Source organism: Microtus pennsylvanicus, chromosome 5 (assembly GCF_037038515.1).
Source record: "Microtus pennsylvanicus isolate mMicPen1 chromosome 5, mMicPen1.hap1, whole genome shotgun sequence".
Classification (NCBI taxonomy): Eukaryota; Metazoa; Chordata; class Mammalia; order Rodentia; family Cricetidae; genus Microtus; species Microtus pennsylvanicus.
Window position 1 is genome coordinate 85592195 of NC_134583.1, and position 25366 is coordinate 85617560.

Consider the following 25366-nt stretch of genomic DNA (forward strand, 5'->3'; position numbering starts at 1 on the left):
TATAGCTCAGTAGAAAAATACCTGCCTAAAATATGTAAGGCTCATGTATCCCAGTGTCACAATTGTGTTGTTGCTGTTTTCTTGGTTTTGGTTTTTATTTGTTTCTTTCTCTCTTCAACACAAGGTTTCTCTGTATAGCCCTGGCTATCCTGGAACTCGCTCTGTAGACCAGGTTGACCTCAAACTCAGAGATCCACCTGCTTCTGCCTCCCAGGTGCTGTACCACAATGGCCTGGTTTTTTGTCTTGGTGCTGAGGATGGGACCCAGGGTCTTGCACGCTCAAGGGTGCTCTCTTGCTGAGCTTGTCCCACCCCACCCCCACTCCAATTTATCCCATCCACAACCCTGCACCACCTGAAAAGCAGGTTCCCTCAGTCTGCCCAGCTTCTCACAGTCTTATCCTGACCCCAGGGACTGGAAGATGAGCTGTGCCTTGCCACCCTGAGCACAGGCCACTTTCTGCTGTCCTTTATTTGTGTTTAAAGTGTGTGTGTGTGTGTGTGTGTGTGTGTGTGTGTGTGTGTGTGTGTTGTGATGCATGCAAGTCCTAGTGCACCTGTGGAGGTAAGAGGACAACCTTTGGGAGTCGGTTCTCTCTCCTACCATAAGGGTCCCTGGGATTGAACTCAGGTTGTCAGGCCTGGTGGCAAGCATCTCTACCCTAGTCATCCTGCTGAGCCTGTTTTGTTTTCTCTGACAGTTTGCACATTCTAGTCAGCATCAGCAGGGCAAAGAGGCAGCCAAGGGCAGTGGAGGTCCAGAGGCCTTCAGCCTTTCAGGGTGCTGTCCTTCCTCCTGAGTGCATGGGCAGCCAGCATCAAGCAGGCTTCCCTCCCCAGTGCAGGCATAGTCAGGCCATGCTCACCCCTGGTTCTGACACACTTGGAACAAAACTCTCACACCACCTTTTTCTGTGGTCCTCGAACCTGCTCAGCTGGTTCTTGGCCCAGGGCTTTTGCACTGACTGTTCTCCCTGCCCTCAACACCTTAGCCTAGCCCTTCTCATTGGGTAATGGCATCCTGCCACTGAGTTCTCACCTCTCCCAGATGCTATCTGGCTGAGGACCACACTTCATCCCAGCTTCTGTTCCCTGTGCTGCCTTCTGCTCCTGGCTGGCTTTGTTCCCAGTGGGAAAAGGAAAAGCCAAGAGCTTTAGGCGGTGGGTGAGGTGTGAATTTGGCTTCTGTCCAATACTGCCCACTCATGTGACCTGTGCTGCCAGGGGCTGAGGAGATAGGTGGGCAAAGAGACATGGCTTCAAAAGCTAAATTCCATTGTGAGAAAGCAAAGGAGACGCTGAGTGTTCTATAGATAGGAAGTACCATCTGGGGTCTGAGAGCTGAGGGGCAGGAGCTGTACCTTTAAGAATGAGGGCAGAGGCAGGCAGATCTCTGTGAGTTTGAGGCCAGCCTAGTATACCTAGTGAATTCCAGGACAGTCAAGAGCTACACAGCGAGACCCTGTCTCAAAAAAGAAAACAATAATAATGAAAGAATAAGTCGTATGAGTAAAGGAGGGAGGGTCCTAGGCTGGAGGCAGTGCCCACCCAGGTCAGGAGGCTCCTTCCCTTTTCCCAGATACCTGGAGGGGCCTTAGATTTTCTCTGCACAGAATGAAAAGATACACAGGAAAAAGGCCCCTGATCCCATCTTCTTCTGCCTGGTGACAACTCGTAGCATCTGGGCCACCCAGAAGACAGCAGAGAAGAGCCCCTTTCTGTCTAGCTGGTATGGGCAGCTAAGTACTATCCCTCCCTGCTTTCCCACACCCACCCAGTGTGTAAGCTCAGGATGTGGCTGTGTGGGAGCAGGCAGCCCTGCCACCCCCACCCACTGGCCAGGCAGTGACTTGCCCAAGGATAATGGGGCTTCAGATAATGACCTCCAACAAAAACTAGAGGAGAGCCAAGGCAGAGGGCTCCCTATGGGAAGGGTGCAGGAAAGGTGGGAAGGGCAGGGTTCTGGCTCTGCAGTGCTTTGCCCAGTCGGATATGCAGGGACTTGCACTGAGCCCAGGTGAGGGGGGGACCTCTCTGCTGGGATGACATCTTGTGCTCTACGTAAGAAAGATCATGACTACCCCAGAGGGAATCTCCTGCACGCTGGCTCACATACTCAGGTACCCAGGAAGCAAAGGGCCACAGCTCCATATAACACTGACATAGGCAGTGGAGCCTGCTCCATGACAAATGCTGGCCTCCAATCTGAAGTCCTATGTTCTGCATGAGGCATTGCAGTTTCCGGTCTAAACCCCTGGGTCTGCCTGGCTTTCTGTATCTTAGACTCGACACACCATGGCTTCTTCATCTTCATGTTAGCCTCTCAAATGTGAAAATCCAATTTCAAGTAGGTGGGCTTTCCCCAGGTAGTCCCTGGGGGGTGGCTCTCAGCAAAGTCTGGTAGGCAGCTGTACCCTGGCACCTCTCTCAATGGAGTCCAAGCTGCACTGGTGCTCATGAGCCTCGGAGAACTCAGTCCTGCTTCAACCTCTGCATGCTGGGGTTTCAAGAGTGTGTCCCCATGCTTAGGGTTTCTACTGATATCCCACAATCCTCGCCCCACCACCTCATCCACCTTCCCCTCCATCCTGTGACATAACCCCTGGCTCTCCTTTGGGGCTCCTTGCTGTCTGATACCATGGGGTTGTTCAGAGTCCCACCCCAGCCTTCTCCTGACAATGGCTCTGCTTGGGCAGTCTTCTGTTCCAAACAGTCCACCTTCCATATCTGATGCCTGGGTGGAAAGGTGGACCTCAGATTTATTTGCAAATACCCTTTGGTAATGTGACACAGACTGAGATCACATGGCCATTTACTGGGCCCTAATCAAGCAACTACTGTTTCTCTAAAAGAGAGGGCCACATGAACCCCAGAAGGGAGAAGACCCCAACTGGGACTGAGGCAGAGATTCGGGTGCCACGCTGCAAGCTGAGGTACCATGAGTTTCTGTAAAGCACCAGGTTGTCAGGCTCAGGAGTGGCAGGGAGCCCTCTCCAGCTACTGGAGAGCACATGGCTCTGCTGTCACCTTGGTTTTGGACTTGCATCTTCCAGAATGGAAGACAGTGGCTCTCTGTTGCTCTCAGGCACTCACATGTGGTCATTTGTCACAGTAGCTGGGGGCCTACATAGTTCCCACTCTGGGCCAGCATAGCCCTCCGCCTGCCTAGTAGACAGCACTCCCAGCCTGCTGCCCCCCCCCCCCAAGAGCCAGAGTCTTCATGAAATGAGTCTTTGCTAAGGCTCATTTCCTTAGTAAGTAGTATTTTAACACATCTTAAAATTGTGTGTGTGTGTGTGTGTGTGTGTGTGTGTGTGTGTGTGTGGAGAGAGAGAGAGATCCCATGATACACATGTGGAGGTCAGGAGACAACTTGAAGGAGCCCGTTCTCTCCTTCCATGTGGGTCTCCAGGATCCAGCTCGACTTGGCAGCAGGTGCCTTTACCCGATGAGCCTCTCACAGAATAACTTTAGTAACGTTTTCAAATCAAGAGCCAGGCATGGTGACACATTCATGTAATCCCAGCACTTAGGATCTAGAGGCAGGAGAATCAGTTTAAGGTCAGCTTCAGCTATGTAGCCAGTTTGTTTCTTTTCTTTCTTTTTCTTTTTCTTTTTTTCTTTTTTCTTTTTCTTTTTCTTTTTTTCTTTTTTCTTTTTCTTTTTTTTTTTTTTTTGGTTTTTCGAGACAGGGTTTCTCTGTGGCTTTGGAGCCTGTCCTGGAACTAGCTCTGTAGACAAGGCTGGTCCCGAACTCACAGAGATCCGCCTGCCTCTGCCTCCTGAGTGCTGGGATTAAAGGCATGCGTCACCATCGCCTGGCCTATGTAGCCAGTTTGAAGTCAGCCTAGGATTCATGAGACCCTGTCTCAAACCGAAATCAGCCAGGTGGTGATGCCTACCTTTAATCTCAGAATTTAGGAGGCAGAGGCAGGTGGATCTCTGTGAGTTCTAAGCTACAAAGGCCTTGTCTCAAAAAGGTGGGGGAAAAAAAGAAGAAAAAAGCTTCTATCCCCTGGTTCAGGTCAGAGGCAGCGAAATCAAAGCATGTTCGATGGCCAAAGAGGAGTCTGTGGGAGGGGGGTTAAGCGGAAGTTAGCATGGAAACCACCAGCACCAGGCTAGGGAGTGGACCCCACCGGGGCTGTGAGGGGTAGCCTACAAAGAGCAGGTGGGGGCACATCAGGAAAAGCACAAGAGGCTGAGGAGACACAGGAAGTTCACCTTGTAGATGGCACAGAAAGAAGCCAGACAGGATCACCCCGCCTCAGCCAGGATCACCAGACCTTGTCCCACCTGTTGGTCCTCCCCAGTCTTAGTCATCTCCTGCCTCCAGGGGTGAACATGCCATTCCATTGAGCTCTGCTGGGGAAAATGCCCTGTGTGCTGGCCCTGCCCTTCTGGGCTCTGACTCCTTCCCCTCCTATCCCTGTGATTGGTGGGAAGCAAGACTCTTCTACATCTATCTAAACATTTCTTCTCTGAATAGAGAAGAGCTGCCAAGATGCCTGTGGTAAAACGAGGTGACCTAAACCTCATACCTCTGCAGTGGATGAACCCCGAAATCGAAGTCATTCACCAAAAGATACGTGATGTCATCCTACCCACAGTAGGTCCCTACAGCAGTCAAACTCAGACAGAAAGACAGCTGGGGCAGCAGCGGTTAGTGGAGTTGCATAACATTTTTCTTGAAGAGACAGGAACAAATGTAGGTTCCCCAGACAGGGAGCCTCCAGACCAAAGGGACGTTCCACCAAGTCCAGTGCAGCATGCAGTGAGTTACCGGGCTTACTTACGTGGGTGAGGGGCTCCTTACAGAAGTGTGGGTGACTTAGCAGTGGTAAATAGCACGGATGGTGGCCTGCATAGCTACATGCACCCTCTATGTCTCCTGAAACTGTGACGCCCTGAAGCTGGGGTTACGTGCAACTGAGAAGGGAGGGCAGGGGGTGTGGCTGGAATGGCAGGTGAGGATCAGATGACTATCCCAGCTCACCTTCTATAAGTCTATTCAATAGATTCCAGCTTGAGGGTTTTGTGCAGTCGTCACAGCTGCTCCAGACAGCAGTGGCAATGTTATACCTGGACAATAGCATTCGAGAACAAGTGAGCGTAGAGTTTTAGTTTGGAAAGATGGAAAGTTCTGGAGGGCCTTAGAGTGCTCTGAGGGTTTGAATGAGAATGGTTCCTGTAGGCTCATGTATTTGAATGCTTTGTCTCTAGTTGGTGGAACTGTCTGGGAAAGATTAGGAGGCATGGCCTTGCTGGAGTAGTTGTGTCACTGGGAGTGAGTCACTTTTGAGGTTTCAAAAGTCCAAGCCTTTGTCAATTAGTTTCCTCTCTTTCTGCCTTGTGGCTTTGTCTCAAGGTGTGAGACCTTAGCTACTGCTCCAGCCCCATGCCTGCCTGCAGGCTGCCATATTCCCTGCCATGATGGCCATGGACTCACCCTCCAAAACTGTAAGTCCCCATACTCTTTCTGCTATAAGTTGCCTTGGTTAGGAAGCCTTAATCACAGCAATAGAATAGTAACTGAGACAAGTACTGAGCAGGCCAGAACCAAGGACGTGTGGGGGTGGCCACACTGCTTAATAAACCTGTCATCATCTCAGCTCCATTTATGGGGTGGAAGGACACCGGAGCAGTACTGAGGCACATGCTGAGGCACATCCCTGATTCACACCCTGATGCCAAGGACAGCACCCCGCATCCAGGGTAAATGAATGACGAAGGAAGCCAGGGATGACAGCACATGTCTATAACCCCAGCACTCTGGGGCCTGAGGCGAGAGGATTCTCACACTTATAGACCACTCTGGGCTATAGAGTGAGACCTTATCCTCAAAACAAAACACCAGGCCAACAAATAGACCTGAGGTTGTAGCTCAGTTCTCCAGGTACTTGCCTAGCATGCAGGATGCCCTGGGTTACGTATCCCTCCATCCTACATAAAACTGGGTATGGTGGCATATAGCTATAATCCCAACGTGCTGGAGTTGGAGGAAGGAGGTTCAGGAGTTCAAGTTATCCTTAACTACACTGTGAGTTTGAGGGCAGCCTGGTCTACATGAGACCCTACCTTAAAAAAAGCAAAAACAAAAACAAAACAACCCAGAGGCTAGAGAGATGTCTCACGGGTCAAGAGCATTAGCTGCTCACAAGAGGACCTGGGTTTAGTTCCCAGGTCTACATGACAGCTCACAACTTCAGTTTCAGAAGATTCAGCATCCTCTTCCAGTCTCTGAGGACACTGAATACACGTGGTATTCATACACATATGCAGGCAAAACACATGAATAAAAATAAAATCTAAAAAAAATATTCTCTAGAATATATAGATTTAAATTAAAAGTGAGTAAATAGAGGGCCTTCATTGATTTGAACCCAGCCAGCAAAGTCTCAGAGAAGATGTCTTTCCCTTCCTCTCCCAACTCCTGGCACCCTCACGGGGAGAGTTTGGTTTTCCCGTGCTGAAAGGGCTTGGGAAGCTGTCCAGACATCAGTGCCCTGTCTTCCCTGGGCTCTGGCCAGCTCGGGCTTAGCTGTGGGGCTGCCAAAGCCCAGGGGCACTTCCGGAACATAGGCCTCGTGTTACCCTCTTCCCCGAAAGCTTCTCTTGTTTCACCAGACACTGGTCATCTTCGAGTGCCTGCTGTTTGCCTTTCCCTGGGGGTCAGCAAGCTGCTGCTGATTGTCCTGCTGTGGACTTGTTGTAGGGTAGAGACCCAGAGACCACTCAGCATGACCACAGTCCTGATTGAGATCTGTATTAAGGCAGTCGGTCACCCTCCTCACAGAGCAGCCTCCGGTGCATTTTACAGGGAGCTTTTTAAAGGCAAAGACACAGGAAAACTACATCCTGGTTGGCAGCCGCAGGGGGAAGTAAAGCAAGCGAGCAGTTTAACAGAAAGAACCCCAAAACATGCACACACTTTTTTTTAAAGCCAAGGCATTTCCACCTTAAGTTTCTAGAACAGGGCTGGGTACTTTCCCACGGGACTTTTCACAGTGAGGATAGAAAGGGAGGTCAGTTTCAGCTGAAATCACAGATGGCTCCAGCTGAGACAAGATGCAGGAAACTTTGCCCTGTCCCATCCCCACCGGTCTTAGTGAACGAGTCAAACTGTGGACTCATCCCGCTCTCAAGAGGTACAGTTGGTCCTGAAGACCATTCATTTGATGAATTCCTTTTGTCTTACACAACTGGCCACACAGTTTCAGATGCAGGGCCTCGCCATTAATGCAGTCAGAATGAGGATTAAAGGCCCAGTCAGTGGTGATAGCAGAGCAGTTAGCTGAGGGAACCAAGAGAACAGAGACCGGCACCAGTGATGAGTCATGTCTTTGTCTTTCTCTTTTTGAGGTTTTCCTCAGCCACGGCCAGATTTTCTCTAATTGCTCCTCATCAATTAGCATAGAAACAACAGGTTTCTCCCAAAGCCATACTTAGTCCTTCCTGTCTCATAAGCTACACATGTCCCCGTTTCAGTTCCGTGAGAAGTCTAAGCCTCCCTGGTTTTGTAGGACCGCTTCCACCAGGGAGTCTAACTGTTGTGCTAATTCAGAAATAGAAACTCTTAATGTGCCTAGGCCCTGTCTGCTTAGTTCCTTAATGTTCTCGTTCCCCTGACAGAGCTCATCACCCATGGCTGTTGAGCCGGCTATGCCAGCTCTCACCAGGAGTGGGATGAGGACAGCAACAGCTCCTTTTTAAATCTGTAGTCCAGGGTCCATATTAAAGTATTCTCCCTTCTTCTCCATTATATAGGTATACGTGAGGCAGAATGTGTACTATGACACGTGAACTGCGTATCTCAGTTTGGAAAGCATCAGAAGAGGCACATTTAATCAAACTTAACACACACCAACCAAGTAATAATAGCAGGCGTTGTCCAGGTGAGTTAACCCACAAGGCGGAACCAACCACATCAGAGTAGGGGGGAGTACTTAGGTTAAGGGTTGGGGATATTAGACAAGCTCCAGCCCCTTGTAAGTTCTCTAATGTTAATTTGGGTTGCCCCCAGTCACAGTCAATGGGCTGGCAGTCTGGATAGTTCCCATCCCCATGTAGAACAGAGATTGGGGGTTTAAGCAGAACAAGCAATCCCTAGCCAATTTCTAGCTAGGAATGATTAACTGAGGGACGGTGGAAGGTGGGACTCTGACCTGCCCGGGTGTGTTATGTCAGGGAGCATCTTTGGAAGGGAGAATTGGTCAGGGTTTTGGCATGGGTAGGAGATCTTTGTTAGGACCCAAAAGTCTGGACACTGAGGGGGTTCTTCTGGATAGTAGTCTATTTATCAAGTTCCTTCCTGTGGTACAGTCTGATTCCTCAGGTTCTCTGTTTCCCATAGGCCAGAATCTTTCTTAAGAAATATGGCCATTGGACTACATTTTCCTACTGTGCATTCCTTGGGAAGGCCTTTCTTCCTATACATATGTATTCATTCATGTGGCTTTTAAGAAGCCTCTGTTTCATAACCCCATTCTTTGCAATGGAAATTCCCTTGTTTTTGGCAACTAAAGGACCCAGCCAGAGCACATGAACAGAATTATAAACTCTGTATCCCTACCTCAAAAGATGATACATCCGCTCCCACATCCTCTTTTTCTCTGATTCAAGCAGAAACTTAACGAGGCACCAGAAAGCAAAGGTCAAGACGGAATATGGGTTGCTGGTCTGCAGTCAGGCTAGCTAATTCCTCCCCTGGGTCTGTCTTCCTCAGTTCCCCAGTCCAGGCCTGAGGGCAGTGGGGGTTGGACTACAACCCTGTACTCATACCCACAGGGCAAAACACAAGACTCAGGAGGAGGTAGAGGGGCAGGGAGTGAAAGGGCCCAGGCCTGCTAGAGGAAATCTTAATTTTAATGGGTCCATAGTTCAGGAAACAGTCCATTTGGTGGCAGTGTCCCTGGCTTCTGCTTTCTTGACCTGGGTGTGGTGGATCCATGGTGTAATGGCAGCTGCCTTCAGGGCTGTAGGAGTGGAGGGAGTCACCAGGTTAGTTTGCTAGCACACTACAACAGTCAGGCCTTCTCCAGGGGGGCTCCAGCACCCCTTTAGCTACCCGCCTGACACAGATGGTGTTATTGGGGATAACAAGGGGATACTGGCAATGGACTAGGAGGTCAGCTGGGTCTCTTGAACAGTCTGATGAAGTCTTTATGGAGGACTGGAGGGCCTGTGGGAACTGGAGAAAGGAACTACTAGAGAAGAGAAGCAGAGGGGAGGTCTTCCAATCATAATCTCAGAGTGAGGAAATCCCTCCCTATACCGGGTGCAGCAGGCCCAAAGCAAGGCATCAAGGGAAGGAGGTCTATCTACCCTTTGCTGGACTCTAAGGAGTTTTTTAGGGTTTAACACCCTGTTTGTTTTTTCAACCTGCCCAGAGGTTGTCTGTCTGACACAGTAAATAAAGTTTTCAATTTATGTCTAAAAGTTGAGCTATTGAGAGATTTTACCTATGAAAGCTGGGTCATTATTGGACCCCATTGCTAGTGGGAAACCAGATGGGGGGGTCAGTTCCTGGAGTAGTTTCAGTCCAGGTGGGAAATTCTTTTACCCACCCAGAGGCATAGGCCTCAATCCCAGCTTTCAGGAGGTGAAGACAAGCAGATCTCTGACTTCGAGACCAGCCTGGTCTACAGAGCAAGTTCCAGGACAGTCGGGGCTACACAGAAAAACCCTGTCTCAAAAACAAACAAACAAACAAACATAGCAGGTACTTGTAATCTTTCCTGACAGGCTGAGTCTCCTTGAAGTCATTTTTCCCAGAGTTCGCCAGGGTAAAGGCTCTCTGTTCTGGATTTACTTGAACAGAAGCCCGGCATCTAGCTGAAAACATTCTGTTCCAGGCTGTCCATTCCAGTATAGCACACCTCGGTCTGATCAACTCAGGAGGTTTTGTGGACCCTGGTGAAGGTCAGTTACCAGAGTCCTGCGAATTGTTTCTGGGAAAATGTTCTTTCCTTTTGATGTCCTTCATCAACCTGTAGGTTTGAGCTGTCTAGATCTTCTTTATGTATTCTGTATTTTCTCTTGGTTGTACCAGAGTACAACCTGGCTTGGAATATGTCTCCAGAATATCAACAGGCCCACGGTCTTAGGGCCACTTGTCCAGGAGCCAGGCAGTGGTCCAGTTACCTCTTGCTCGGGAGTCATTTCTTTGATGTCCTTAGCTTAGCAATGGAGGACAGAAACTCATAGGGGAAGCCAAATAGTCTCAAGTAGGGCCAAGAATTCCTCTGTTTTTAAAATGTCTTTCTCTCAGCAGTGAGAAGTCCTCTTTTTTCTAATGGTTACACCATGGACATGCACAGGCGCAAAAGCATAGTGACCGTGTATGTGGTAAAAACCTGGGCCAGAGCGATCAGTTCTGCTCTTTGGGTTGAGGTTCCTGACCCTAAGGCTTGAGCCCAAACTCTTCGACTCTTCCTTGGGTCAGTGGTGCCTGACTGGGCAATAGAAGGTTCTGTGGATCAGGCTGGCTCCATCTGGCTGGCAGCAAATCTAGGAAGTAGACTCTATCCCTTCCTCCCCACTCACCCTGGGACCCCCCCCCAATGCCCCCAATGCAGCCTTAATCAGCCAACCTGAAGCCCTTCTTCTCCTCCTCACTGCAGGGGAGAATGGAACCTGTCTTCCCCACACCACCAGACTCAGGAGACCAGAGACACTTGTAACAGAGTTTGTCAGAGTACAAAGTCAGAGTGGTTTGTGGATATACCTTAAGGTATCTCAAATGGTGACAGACATCACCAAGTGGCCCTCAAGTCAGCTGGTCCTGAACTCGGGGATCTGCCTGCCTCTGCCTCTTGAGTGCTGATTAAAGGTGTGTGCCGCCATGCCTGGTTCCTTTTGCTTCTTTGAGGCAAGGTCTCCTGAAGTCTATGCTGGCTTTGAACATGACCTTCCCGCCTTCACCTCCTGATCACCAGTGTGTGCCACCACACAACTTTTCTTTGTTTGGTGGGGTGTGTGCACGGGGTCGTAGTTTGGATACAGAGTCTGACTATGTAGCCTAGGCTGGTCTCCTACTCTCAACCCCCTGCATGAGGCCAGCTAACTCCTCTAATTTCTCTCCCCCCGGCCTTTCCCACAGTTTCCTAGGACTGAACGGTTTGTCTCCAGGAGAATGTCTGCTAATCTTATGAAAGGCAATGTGAACTGTCAACTGGACAGAATCCAGATCACCTGAGAGATGAACCTTTACGCAGACTGTGGGTAATTATCTCGATTACATTAATTTATGTGGGGAGACCCATTGTAATTGTAGGTGAGACTTTCCCAGGGCAGGGATGAGGGCGAGATGGCTTAGCAGGTAAGGGCACTTGCAGTCAAACTTGAAAATCTAAGTTCAACCCCTGGGACCCAAAGGTGGAAGGAGAGACCCAACCAACTCCTGTAAGTTGTCCTCTGAGCTCCACACATGTATCATGCCTCAGTGCCTCTACAAATATATAAAATCTTTTAAAATTAATAAAATGGTGAAAGTGAGCTAAGCACCAGTATTCATTCACTTTACTCTTTGCCTCCCCCCACCTTGAGACAGGGTTTCTTTGTGTAGCCCTGGCTGTCCTGGAACTCACTCTGTAGACCAGGCTGGCCTCGAACTCACAGAAATCCACCTGCCTCTGCCTCCTGAATGCTAGGACTAAAGGATTGCAACACCACCACCTGGCTATTCTTTGCTTTCTTATAAAAAGATTTTGGGGGGAGGGGGTGACAGGGTCTGTCCCAGTTAGGATTATTATTGCTATGATGAAACACCATGACCAAAAGCAAGTTGGGAAGGAAAGGATTTATTTGGCTCATATTCCCACATCATAGTCTATCACCGAAGGAAGTCAGAATAGGAACTTAAACAGGGCAGGAATCTGGAGGCAGGAGTTAGTTGATGGAGAGTTGCTGCATACTGGCTTGCTCTCCATGGCTTGCTCAGTCTGCTTTCTTATAGAACCCAGTACCAGCAGCCCAGCAGCCCTCTGTGCTCCATCCTGTGCCTAGACTGAACACCACCCAAACCCTCCTTCCACCATTGCCCACACCCGCCATCCTGGTTGTTTCTCACTGGCTCCAAGTCTCCTCCTGCTCCTTCAGCGCAGCCTGAAGCTAGAGAGGCACTTGAAGAGCAGAAGTACAATCTCCCCCAGATTTGTCAGTCAGAAGGCTGTGGTATAGGGCCATCAGGAGGAGGCTGTGGCGTAGGGCCATCAGGAGGAGGCTGTGGCGTAGGGCCATCAGGAGGAGGCTGTGGCGTAGGGCCATCAGGAGGAGGCTGTGGCGTAGGGCCATCAGGAGGAGGCTGTGGCGTAGGGCCATCAGGAGGAGGCTGTGGTGTAGGGCCATGAGGAGGAGGCTGTGGTGTAGGGCCATGAGGAGGAGGCTGTGGTGTAGGGCCATGAGGAGGAGGCTGTGGTGTAGGGCCATGAGGAGGAGGCTGTGGTGTAGGGCCATGAGGAGGAGGCTGTGGTGTAGGGCCATCAGGAGGAGGCTGTGGTGTAGGGCCATCAGGAGGAGGCTGTGGTATAGGGCCATCAGGAGGAGGCTGTGGTATAGGGCCATCAGGAGGAGGCTGTGGTGTAGGGCCATGAGGAGGAGGCTGTGGTGTAGGGCCATGAGGAGGAGGCTGTGGTGTAGGGCCATCAAGAGGAGAAGGCAGTCCTTCTGATGTTGGGAGGACTGAGGGCTAGGACAGCGCTACCGGAGACAGGCTTACAGCTCCAAGCCCCTCCAAGAGAGGGATGACTGCAAGTCTCAGGAGCAGAGACTGATGGCCTGGGGTGGAGGGTCCAACAACTTCCAGAGAAGATGTTATCTCCAAAATTCACTTCAGAATTATAATCAAGCTACCAAACAAACAAACAACAAAAATACAAAAACAAAAAAACATCCTCAGGGCAGGTGAGATGGGTCATCAGGGAAAGGCGCTCACTATGCAAGCCTGGCAACCTGAGTTGTATCCCCAGAACCCACAAAATGATGGAAAAACCAATTCCACCAAATTGTCCCCTGACCTCCATCTGCACATCATGGCGGGAATGCCCACAAACATAATAAATTTTAGCACATGTCCCATGGGCTGCAAGGTGAACACCCCTCCCAAGGTCTCAGGTTAGAGGTTTACAGTCAGTAACGGCAGCAGCTATGCTCCTAACCAACTCCTAAGCTCTGAACGACTGCATACTTCAAGGACTGGCGGCAGCTCCCAGGAATCTGCAGTGACCAGCCTCCTGCCGTTAAAATTGCTGCTCTTGGTTCAACGGAAAAGCCTTTTATTGGTCCTAATATTGCAACACCAGGAAGCAGCACAAGAGAGTGTTGTGGCAATTGTGTATGTAGCATGCAAAGGAAGCACTAAATCCACACCAATCACAAGTTTCCAGTTATTGACTTCCTACTAAGTTCCAAGGATTGAAGGCCAGTCAGTGAAGGTATCCAGGCTTGGGTCTGGCAAGCTGTCTAATACAGTCATGCCTGGAGAAAGGCCTTCTAGGGGCAGGAGCATAAATTCCATCTTGGGTTGACATGCTTCAGTTAGCAAGAACAGTTAGCCAGAAACAGAACTACAGAAGCCAAAAAGCAAGGTTGATACATTTAGAGACTTTCCTAGAACTACGGGCTTTAATGGATTAGGTCTTTGTTTTCATTTTGGCAGGTGGTGCAGTCTATGAGCTGAGTTTCATGGCTCAACTGGTACTCCCAACATGGCCTCAGTTGTGGTAAGGTCTGGGAGTCTGTTACAGCATAAGTTTGTGCAAGCAGCCATTGATTAGCTTGGGGAATTCTATCCCCAGGGGCCTGAGGTAATATGGCAAGAGGGGAGGATCTCCTCTGGATCCTGGGTCAGGGCTGTAGGGAACCATGAATGGACATAGCACCAGTGGACACACTTGGCCCCAAAGAATGACTATCCCTGCCCTAGTTAATCTTCCAGTGAAAAGAAATCTCAGCATCTTTGCATGTATTTTTCCTGCCTGGTAGGAAAGCTAGGGGACACATGGGACTTTCAGTGTCTGTGCAAACTCAGAGGAAGCAAAGACTTTATTTAGAAGCTGCTGGGATGGGCCTGAATTGGTCTCCCAAGGACACAAGGATGGTAGAAACAAGACTAGCCTGGGGTCTTTAGTCAAGTTGGTAGCAGTTTCAGCTGCCATCAGGTTTATGAGCTGGGTTTTAACTGTGGGCAGGCAAGGGAGAGGAATGTAGTGTATGAGTGATGACTGCTGACCTCACTGGAGGGCACTAGCTGTGTTCTATTGCCTCTAGCCAGGAGACCCATGGGAAAAAGTGCCACTGTCCCAGGCTTTCACTAACAGTGGAACTCTGCCGTACAAAAAAACTGGACTGAGATCTCCCAGACCTTGTGACCACCAGTAAATGAGAAGCCTGGCAAACATACAGAATTCAAATTAGCAATGTAATTAGAGGCACACAGACCAGCTGGGAAAACACACAACAGACCCATCTAACCGTTAATTATCACACAGCTCAGGGACCCGAGGTGTTGGAGTTGACCTGCTGCAGTCACTACTGAGCCCAGAGTCCTGTGCCTATCCAAATACGCGGTGTGGGTTTTTCTTTTTGGTGGCAGGGTTGGCTTTTTTTTTTTTTTTGAGGTAGGGTCTCATGCAGCTTAGGCTGGATTTAGATTCAGTGAGAGACCCTGCCTGTACCTGATCCTCCTCCACTCGCTTCCCAAGTGCTGGGATTACAGGTGTATATACCACAACATACCTGACTTTTTGCTTGATATGAGGTCTGTTTAGCCCTGGATGATCTTAAAATGCAGTGATTCTCCTGCCTCAGCTTCCGATGTTAAGACACTACGTATGAGCAGCATGCCTGTCTTATTTTGATGGACAGGGACTATATATCATCTCCACAGTCCATTCAGGCTTGGGAGTCTGGGAGCCATGAACCTCCACACACATGCCCACCATGATGTCCTGTTCTAGCCACACCAAAAACAAAAAAACAAAAACCAACCAAACAAGAAAACAACAATAACAAAAACAAAAAACAACCCTCAGGCTCTGCCACTTGGCTTTGGCTCAGGAAAGCCTTGGTGACAGTGAGTCCCACGGCTGGCAAATATCTCTCAGGCCAGCCTCCACTTAGCCCACAGCTCCTAGCAAACCAGAGCTGCCTCCATCAGCTACTGGAAGGCCAGGGCCCATCACATGGTCCAGCACATCATGTCCCACTGGCTGGTCTGAAACAGAGTCCACACAGGGACCTTGTGACCAGAAGGCAGGCAGCTGGATGACTCAGAAATGATTGTGGAATTCAAAAATAGGAAGCTAAAAATATGTAGGGTGGCTGGCTTCTAGGAACAGGCGGGTCTGTTGTTCCAACCCTTGGTGGGGGATGGGCAGAAGCCAAGGTCCTGCTGGGAGCTGAGGCAAGGTGGACAGTCACCGGTGAGTGCAGAGTTCTCTGGTCATTAACGGGGGTGGGTGGTGGGTGGGATCGTGCTGAGGTGTCCAGGGCAAAACTGGACACAAGCTGGGGAGATGCAGAGATTTGTGGGGTGCTGACCCTGTCTTAATCCCCCAACATGGCTGTAAAAACTCTACAAAGGGATAAATTCCTCTGGCGGCCCACAAGCCCTGTAGCAATGGCAACTGAGACATGATCTAAGCTGTCACTTGAAGAGGGAAGCGGAATGCAGCAAATGGCACAATGAAGGGGCTCCAAAAGCCATGGAATATTCTCTTAAATCTAGAAGGACAGAGGCCTGCTCACATCCTTATTGAGCTCTGGAGCACCATTTCGGACTCCTGAGCTGTAAAAAAAAAAAAAAAAAAAGCAACATGCACGTCCACCAACCTGTGGCTTGCCACAGAGAACTTAAACGGCATCAGTAAGCGTCTCAGTAGGGCTGGCCAGGCTGCCCAGAGTGTGGGCCCTAAAGACTTGGGCCTGAGTGAGGCTACACTGGTGATCAGGGCACTTGAGAAGCAGAGGCAGGAGGATCAGGAAGGAGTTCTAAGTCATTTCAGTTACACCGTGAGTTTCAGGTCTAAGTTATATCGGGGTTACATGACACCCTGTCTCAAAGCAAAATCCCTCAAAATGATGGTAGGGGGAAGGGGCTAGAGAGGACCACAGCAAATACCCACCAGAGACCTTGCACAGGCCTATGCATATTCTAGGGAGCCGAGATAAGAGGGTTGTGGCTGTAGCCAGGTGGGACACGGGGTCAGAGAAAACAGGATGAGTTCCCAGAGAAGACAGGAGAGGCCTCAATGGCCAATAGTTTGAGCAAAGCAGAACAGCCAGATGGACAGGCGCTGGGCTGAAAAGCACAGTAGGCTCGAGGCTGGGGAGGCTGCAGCCCAGGAAAGCAGTAGTGAAGGGATCAACAATAAATGAGAAGGGGGCTGAAGGGTCAGCTGCCTGGTGGGGTGGGTAGAGCAGAGAGGGGGAAATGAGGGCACAGAACCTCAGGAAATGTTTGATCAGTGTTTGAGCACAGGCCCCAGGCTGTTCACTTATGAAGCAAACACTAGGCTCAGGATAGTGGGGTGCAGCTCTTCACTCTGTCAGGTGAACCTCGGGTCTAAGAAAACTCCAGACACGAACTTTTCAGATAGTGTCTTTCCATGTAGCTGGTCTGAGTTTGCTATGTAGGCTAGCTGTCCTCGAACTCACAGATCAGAGATCCACCTGCCTCTACCTCCTTGAGTGCTATGATCAAAGGTGTACCCAGCCAAAGGTTGGAAAGCTTAGTGATCTAGTGTGGCAGACAGGGCCCCCTGCTGGTGTGAAGCAAAGCAGACAGGAATTGTCATCACCCCATTCACAACTAGCACCTAGGGCTGTAAAGACAGCAGACAGCCTGCTGGACTTCCAAGATCAGAAGGGTCCTTAACACAGTGGAAATTCCTGGGGGACACAGGTGTTTCCAGGTAAAGACACTTGTTTTTGTGAGAAGGCCTCCTGTGTAGCCCTCATTCATGTTGCCATGGAATGCAATTCTCTAAAGTGCTAGAATTTCAGAGTGAGCCATGACATCTAGGCTCAGGGCACTTGTTTAAAGACCATGTTAGAAGCAGGGGAGCTACCCTTTAAATCAGTCCTTCCCAGAGGCAGCAGTTTCGGTAGGCTGTGAACTTTAGAATCAGTTCTCGCAGGAGCTGATGCACAGGGTACGGTGTGCGAGGCTCCCGCAAGTGCACTTGTTTGCAGGTCAGGACTGCTCTGATGGCCTCTAAGGAAATGGGACAGATGTTCTAACGGCCAACAGTGGGGCAGTCGAGTGCTCTGAACTGAGCTGGTGTCCCAAAGGACAGGAAGGCTCTCAAACTTTCAGCACATGTGGCCTTAGCTCTAACTTCCTCTTTGCAGGACGAGGGACTTCTCTCAGGGGAAGGAGTAGCAGTGGAGAACACCAAAGGAAGTTCCATGAGTCCCCAAAGTTGAGAAGAAAGAGGTTCTATACATAACAGCTTTACTTCAGGAGCTAGTTCAGTGAGTGGGCTCATGAGTGGGTCTGGTCTGGATCAACGAGGTCTTTGTGGCACTGGGAACAGAAGGCACTTGGTAATGCATCATGGTGTGTGTGTAGTCCACCGTGGCTCCTGTCAGGAGTGGCAGGCTTGTCACGGTGCTTGTGAGGAAGACACAGTTGAGTCCCACAGCACTCGGGACACATTCTCACTTCCAGTCACTGATCCCCGGGTCTGCAGCGCTTCTTCCACCAGGTCAGCCACCAGGTTTAGCTGACACATCCGCAGTGCGTTCACCAGTTCAGACACTGTGGCTTTCTCTCTCTCGGCAATCTTCCAGACCCTCAGAGTCTCCCTTACCTGCTCACTCAGGCTTCGGGGGTACCTCTCCTCAATCCCGTCAATTTTGACCTCAGACAATTTTAGCACGCGGGCCAGTCTCTTCCAGTCTCTCCCCACATTGTCACACACGATGTCAAATGCCACCTGCAGATCTAAGAGGGAAAACAGCAGACTTACAGAGGAGCTGGGGGAAGTCTTCCCATGGGCCACTAAATGTGAACTGAGCACTTCAAAATCAGCGTCACTAAAGCCAGCAGGTCCCGTGGAGGCAGAGATACTTAGCAGCCCAGGAGCTACTACAAGGGACCTACATTGGCCTCTTAACCTGCCTAGTCACACCCCCTCAGAATGAGTCCCAGCGAGCTGCAGCTTAAAAGATCAGAAACTGAAGAAAGGCTGAGGAGTCAGGGAGAAAAACTGGGGCCATCTTCAAACCCTCAATAGTAGGCTGGCTAATGTCCCCCAAAGCTACAGTCACCTCATTCTACACCATGACCTTTGCCACACTCTGGAGACGCTGGTAGGCATGGGCAACGTGGAAGAAGATGACTAAGTGGTCCAGGGAGCCCTGGGCAGTGGCTAAGAACCCCTTACTGGATTCCTGCAACAATACTAAACACTTAAATGCCTTGGTGATGTGAATGCATAACCCGTTTTCTTGTGTAACTTGTACACACAAAGTACAAGTAACTGGTACACGGGCAGAGGAAACAATCTGTTTCAAATAGTTCTGTGTCATGGCATGTGGTGTCGGTACTTCGGGGGTGGGGTCTGATTTTGCTGCATTTTAGATTTCAGAGCTCCTGACTATAGAGCCCTTCACAGTGCCAAAGGCTCCTACAAGGAAGGCTTAATCCCTCAGAGGTGGATCCAATCAAGAAAAGGAGAGCAGATCAGGATAGCTCTAAGCTCACCGGTGGGTCAGTCCACCGATTCCCACCTTGATGGTTACTGGAAGGTGGTAGAAAGCCTCAGAGGCATTGCCTACTCAGAAGCAGAGGCTGTACTGTTGGGGGAGTGTATTCTGGCCCAAGCTCCTTCCTGGCGGCCATGAAGTAATCAGCTTTGCTCCACCATGCCCTCAGCAGCCTGAATTCCTGCCTCACTGCAGACCAAGAGCAACGGAGGCCACCTTTGTCCCTTTAAATGGCTTCTCGGGTATTTGTCACAAGTGAGGAAGAGTCTAACAGATGCTCGACTTGCATCCACACCCCAAGGCCAGATTGGTGTGGCTCAGTTGTGGCTGCCAGGCACTGTGCATTATGGGAAGCCATAGTGCTTCCTCTCTACTGCAAAACGAAAGCAACAGAGGATAACCAGGCACTGTGCACTCTGGACCGGGAAGCTCGGCCGCAGCACAGTGCTCCTTTGGCTAGGAAGCACACTGCTTGGCCACAGACACTCCCACTATGAAAATGGGGACGAGGAGCAGGCACACCTTGACCTTTGCCTACTTTCTTCAGCTCTACCCTCAATGGACTTAGGGTGCCTAAGACACATCCATTTCTTAGCCGAGTTTTCAATTGACCCGGGGAGTGGAGAACCAAGCATTGGAGGTCCGAGGCGACTTCATCTTGGTGCTGGGCAAGTGGTAGGAGAGCGAGCGCCTCCTTAGCATTAGCAAGACTACGGGTTCAACCCCGGCACTGGAAGTAAGACCCGCACCGGATCCCCGTAGTTCCGGCTCGCCCACCCGAGAAGTGGGCGTGCCCTAGAGTCCCTCCGAGTAGGAGCACACAAAGAGCACCCTGAGGCTAGGGTACTGGCCAGGCTTCCCCGCCCATTTCCCCGCCTCCTCCCGCCCCAGAGCCCACCTGCCTCCCCCGGCGCGGTCGAGACCGCCAGCCCCGCTTCGAAGTTGTCCAGGCGTTGCAGTAGGTCGTGCCTGCGCAGCGAGGCCAGCAACTCGCGCAGCAGCCCGGTATGATTGCGGTCCAGATCGTTCTGCTCCAGCAGCACCGAGAACAGGTCCAGGCCGCTCTGCATGTGCTCCAGCTTGCGTTTGCCCACGCGCTCACGGCACAGGAACTTGAGCTCCATCAGATCGCTGCTCGACAGGCTGCCGGAGAGGGAGTGCAACAGCACCAGGAAGGGGTCCATGGCAGTGACGCGCCGGGCTACCCTCAGCGATTCCACACAGGAAATCACCGCGGGCTTTCCCGCCCAGCGCCTCGCGAGAATTCCAGATCCCACGCATGCGCCTCGCGTGTGGCCGTAGCCGTTTCCGCCCGGGTTGGCCGTGGCACTCTCGGTAGTTTTGACACCTGCGTCTCTGTGGCTTCAGCGCTTGCGCACCGTGGTTCCGGGGGAGGCGGGGTGGGGGTCGAGAAGAACAGATCGTTAGCCGGCGGTGTACGGGCGATGGTCTGGGTGGGCTCTTGAGGTTCCAGGTTTACCTCTGCGGAGCTGTGCAGCCCTACTGTGTGTGTGTGTGGGGGGGCTGGGAGGGTAGCTGAGGGCCGCAGGGATGCTTACTGTGGCTGGATCACATTCAGGCACGATTTTTTTTTTAAAAGATTTATTTACAGACTGGAGAGATGGCTCAGGGGTTAAGAGCACTGGCTGTTCTTTCTTTGAACTCCCAGCACCTGCATGATGGCTCACAACTATCTGTAACTTCAGTCCCAGGGGCTTTGACACCCTCTTCTTGCAGGCACACATATGGTACGCAGATGAAACACACACACACACACACACACACACACACAGAGAGAGAGAGAGAGAGAGAGAGAGAGAGAGAGAGAGAGAGAGAGAGAGAGAGAGATATTTCAAAAACATTAAATATTTATTTTTGTTGTGTTAATGAGCATTTGTAGTTTAAGTGCCCCTCATGGGTGTAGTGCCCACTGGGTTCAGAAGAGGGTGTGGGTTCTCAAGAGCAATGGTTCCCTACCTTCCTAATGCATCGTCCCTTTAAGGCAGTTCCTCATATTGTGGTGACCCCAACCATAAATTATTTTTGTTGTTACTTCATAACTGTAATTTTTGCTATCGTTGTGAATCGTAATGTAAATATCTGTTTTCTGATGATTTGAGCGTAGGGAAAACACACTCTGGCTCAGAGACCCGAGTCAGTGAAAGGAATATTTTAGCCCTGAACCCAGAATTAAAGAAATACACCCTGACTCTGAAACCAGTGCCAAAGAAACACACTTTGGCCCTAGAATCAGAGCCAGTGAAAGAAATATGCTCTGGCCCCAAAACTAGAGCCAAAACACTAAAAAGGCCAATGAAAGAAACACACTTTGGCCCTGAAATTAGTCATCTCTGCCCCTGACGAATTAAACTAATCCCTGAGCAGGGAAAGCTAACCAATTCCTCTTCTCCCTGGGAAAATGCTGTCCCTAAGAAACGCTATATAAGCCCTGCAAACAGAGGCAGACTGAAGCCGCTTTCTCTGGGGGAGCCTTCTCCTAGCAGAGTTGTTAGAACTTGGCTGGGGAAGCTGGAGATGGAGGAGCAGAGCTGAGCAGAGCAGGGCTGTAACACTTTCATAGGGGAAACCTTCCCCTAGCAGAGTGTAGTTGTTACTCTCAGGGTACCTGAGCCAAACTGTAACAACTTCGCTGGGGGAGCTCTCTTCTGTGAGCAGAGCTGTTACATCAGGGAAGCCTTTCCCTAGAGTTGCACTGTAAACTGCCACACTTACTGTTACCTGTGCTATTCCCTGGCTCCCAACTGCCAGAATGCTCATCCACCCGAGCTGTAACGCTCAGCATTCCCTGACTCCCGTCTGCCAGGATCCCTTTCCATCTGAACTGCAATGCTTACACTGAGGTGGCCCCTGTGAAAGGATCATTTGATCTTAACAAGTCATGACCCACAGGTTGAGAAACACTGCTCTATAGAACTAGAGATATGTTTGGTTTTGAGCAGCTGCGTGGATCCAGGTCCTTGGCAAGAGCAACAAAGTGCTCTTAACTGTTGAGCTATTTCATGGGCCCAGTAATGTGCATATTAAAATCAGTAGAAGAGAGGACCCAGAATCTCGTCATCAGAGAAAGCGTCGGAGGTCGTGGGGAAGTTAACTACTGTGACTCCAGCTTTCATGAACAACACAGTATGTTCCCTGTAGCCATCACAATTACTATGTACAAGTTAAAAATAAAGCAGGGGCTCTCGTTGGAGGGCTTCAGTGGGCAAAGTGCCTGCTGCACAAGCATGTGGACCTGAGTTCAGATCCTGACAACCACATAAAAATCCAGAGAAGGTGGTGCCCATCTGTAACCCCAACTCTAATGGAGACGGGGTGCATTCCTGGTGCTCAGTGACCAGCCACCCCCGCTGAGTGGCTGAGGTGCAGATTCAGTGAGGCCTAGCATACACAGCATCTCATGTAAGCGGAGTTGTCTTCAGTGAGGCGCAGCACACACAGCATCTCATGTAAGCAGAGTTGTCTTCAGTGAGGCCCAGCATGCACAGCATCTCATGTAAGCGGAGTTGCCTTACAGTTCTTTAAGTTGACTTATTCTTGACCTCTTCAAAGTGTACAGTTCAATATTTTTTGTTGTTTTTGAGACAGGGTCTCACTATGTAGCCCAGGTAGACTCCTGAAGCTATATATAAAGACAAATGAGAGCTGGAAAGGTGGCTAAGGGGTTAAAAGCTCTTATTGCTCCTCCAGAGAAGCTGGGTCTGCTTGCCAGCGCCCGTGCTAGGCTGCTCACAGCTGTCTGTAGCTTCATCTCCAGGGGAATCAGAGGCCCTCTGCTGGCTTCTGCAGGGCACTGCACTCATGCCAGCACAGAAAAATACAAATTCAACCAGATGGGGAGGGCCGGTTAGAGGAGCAGAACAAACAGAAGGGGAATTTATCAGGTTAGCGAAAGTGAGGACTGGAAGTCTAGCGATGGCTGTCTACATCATGCAGCTGCAGAGATCCAGGATTCCAATCCCGGAAGCTAGGTGCCTTGGTAGTGGTAGTACCAATCCAACTTTGAAAGCCTGGGGGTTCCCTGGAGAGCCACTAGCAAGGAGTTTGTTGAGTCTACAATTACCTCCCTATGTTTCTTTGTTTTGAGACAAGCTCTCCAATTTGCTCAGGCTGGTCTTGAACCCCCTTCCCCAGGCAGCTCAGTATGACCTTAAACTTCTGCTCCTCCTGCTACCACTTCCCAAGTGCTGGGGATTATAGGTGTGCACCACTAGACCAGGCTTATTTTTTGTTGTTGTTCTGAGTGTGAATCTCATGTTAGATGTGTGTTCTGTAAACACCCCCACATTTTTGTGCACCACTTTTTCAGTCTGTTCATAAGATCCTACAATAAAAAGTTCACAATTTTGGTGAAACCAAGTGTAGGTGTTTTCTTTGTGCTAATAAAGAAAAGTGGGGAAAGCCTCTCTGGTGGTGGCAGCTAGAGCATGCCTCTCAAGAAGTATCTTTTTCGTACCTGTCTAGAAGAGAAGAAACACGGAAGCAGTGCCGTGAAGAGCACTGGTTCCCACTCCATGGCTGTGAAATGCTCAGGGCATAAGAAATCCCAGTCTTTGGCCATGTGCAAATGGTAGTGATGTTGGCTGCTCCAATGGGGAGAACAAGGTTCCCGGAAGGATGGTCCTTCAGGAGGAAGGAGCATGGAAAGTTCCTGAACCAAGATGAGCAGGAAAGAGAGGAGAAAGAGGAAGAGGAAGGAGAGAGGAAGAGAAAGGAAAGGAGGAGGAAGGAAAGGAAGAGGAAGGAGAGAACAAAAATGAGAGGAAGGAGGGGGGAAAGAAGAAGGAAAGAGGATGAGAGGAAAGAAGAAAGGAGAGAGGGAGAAGAAGGAGAGGAAGAAGAGGACAGAGGGGAAGAAAGGAGGGGGAGAAAGAGGAAGGAGAAAGGAAGGAGAGAGGAAGAGGAAGGAGAGGAGAGGAAAGAGAGAGGAAGAGGAAGGAGGAGAGAGGAAAGGCTTCCGCACTTCTCACTGGTTTCATGGCAGTAAACTCACCCCTTGTTTGTGCTGACAACAGTCAGAACTCTGGCCTTCCTTTCTCTAGGAGTGTCTGCATCTCTAAGTTTCTTTCCTCTTCTCTTCCTGATCCACTAATGCTGGCTGCTGGGCTCTCCTCAGCTCTCCGAGGTTTCTTGCCTTTCTTTCTTTCTTTTTTTTTTTGAGACATGGTTTCATTATGTACCTCTGGCTGGCCTGCACTCACAAAGATCCACCTGCCTCTGCCTTTGGAATGTTGGGATTAAAGGTATGCACCTGCCATGTCACAGAGAGAGAGAGAGAGAGAGAGAGAGAGAGAGAGAGAGAGAGAAGGGGAGAAGGTTTTTTTTTTTTTTGTATGTGTGTGTTTTGTTTTCTGAGACAGTGTTTCTCTGTAGCTTTGGGAGAAGAGAGAGAGTTTTAAAGAAGGTGTTGCCTCCATTGCAGAGAAAGAGCAGTGTGGTGGAAACCTTCTCCTAGAGTCTATATATTTTTGTTTGCTTTTTGAAACAGGGTTTCTTTGTGTAGCCTTGACTGTCCTGAAACTAGTTCTGTAGGCTAGGTTGGCCTTGAACTCACTATCCTCCTGCCTCTGCCTTCTGAGTGCTGGGAGTAAAAATGGGTGCCATCACCACCTGGTTTAGATACCTGCATCCTAATCTCAGACCCTTGACACCCAGGCTTAGTCCTGGCCCCTGGACAGAGGCCATGAAGGCATGCGGGGTGGAAAAGATTCTGTAGATGCGATGAAGATGAGGCACTGGGTTGGGTGATCTACATGGCTTGCTTCAGAGGACCATCTAGGCCTGAGCACTCAAGGGCTTAGAACGAAAGAGCCCTGAAGAAGAAGGGGCCCAAGTCAAGACTGGCGGCACAGTTATGCCTTGGGTCTTGGGGACCGAGGGGAGCATGTGGACCAACCTGGAGTTTGGTTCACAAGGTCCCTTTGGTACTTATGGCCCACAGAGTTTCAGGAAATGTGTGGCTTCTGTCCCGCATCATTTGCCTCCAGGATCTAAGTTTATGCTCGCTGGGTGCAGAGCCCAAGGTTGCCAGCAGAGGGCAGCAGCCACCAACAGAAGGCCAGCAGTGCCTGTCTTGGCTAAGAGCATGGCAGTCCGTAAAGAGGGTGGTTAGTGATAAATCCTGGCCCCACTGCCAGTGTTTCCACAGACTGCCCAAGCCTCACAACTGTCCCCCACATTCAGTGGTCCTAGTTTGGTCCTATTTAGGTTCCCCCGCTATCAATCCATAGTCAGTGAGCTCTCACTAGCTCAGGTCATCTGTTCTTGTGGGTATCACCATCATGGTCTTGACACCTTTGCTCATATTATCACTCCTCCCACTCTTGAACTGGTCTCTGGGAGCTGGGCCCAGTGCTTTGCTGTGGATCTCTGTATCTGCTTCCATCAGTTGCTGAATGAAGGTTCTATGATGACAGTTAAGGTAGTCATCAATCTGATTACAGGGGAAGGACAGTTTAGGTATCCTCTCCACTATAGCTTAGAATCTTAGCTGGGACATACTTGTGGATTCCTGGGAATTTTCCCAGTGCCATGTTTCTCATTAGACCCTTAATGGCTCCCTCAATCAAGATCTTTTTCCTTTCTCTCCCTCTCTGTCCTCCTTTCTTCTTGAACATTCTGTTCCCTCATGTTCTCT

At 50.2% G+C, this 25366-nt stretch overlaps 1 protein-coding gene across 1 annotated transcript; it reads right to left on the bottom strand.

Annotated features, from left to right (window-relative positions):
* Positions 1-14025: 14025 nt before the first annotated feature.
* Fadd (Fas associated via death domain) lies at positions 14026-19954 on the bottom strand. Its single transcript, XM_075972923.1, has 2 exons — positions 19610-19954; positions 14026-17947 (listed from the first exon to the last, which is right to left on the bottom strand). Exons 1-2 carry the CDS (start codon positions 19893-19895, stop codon positions 17607-17609), a joined length of 627 nt encoding a protein of 208 aa, XP_075829038.1. The 5' UTR covers positions 19896-19954; the 3' UTR covers positions 14026-17606.
* Positions 19955-25366: the final 5412 nt, after the last annotated feature.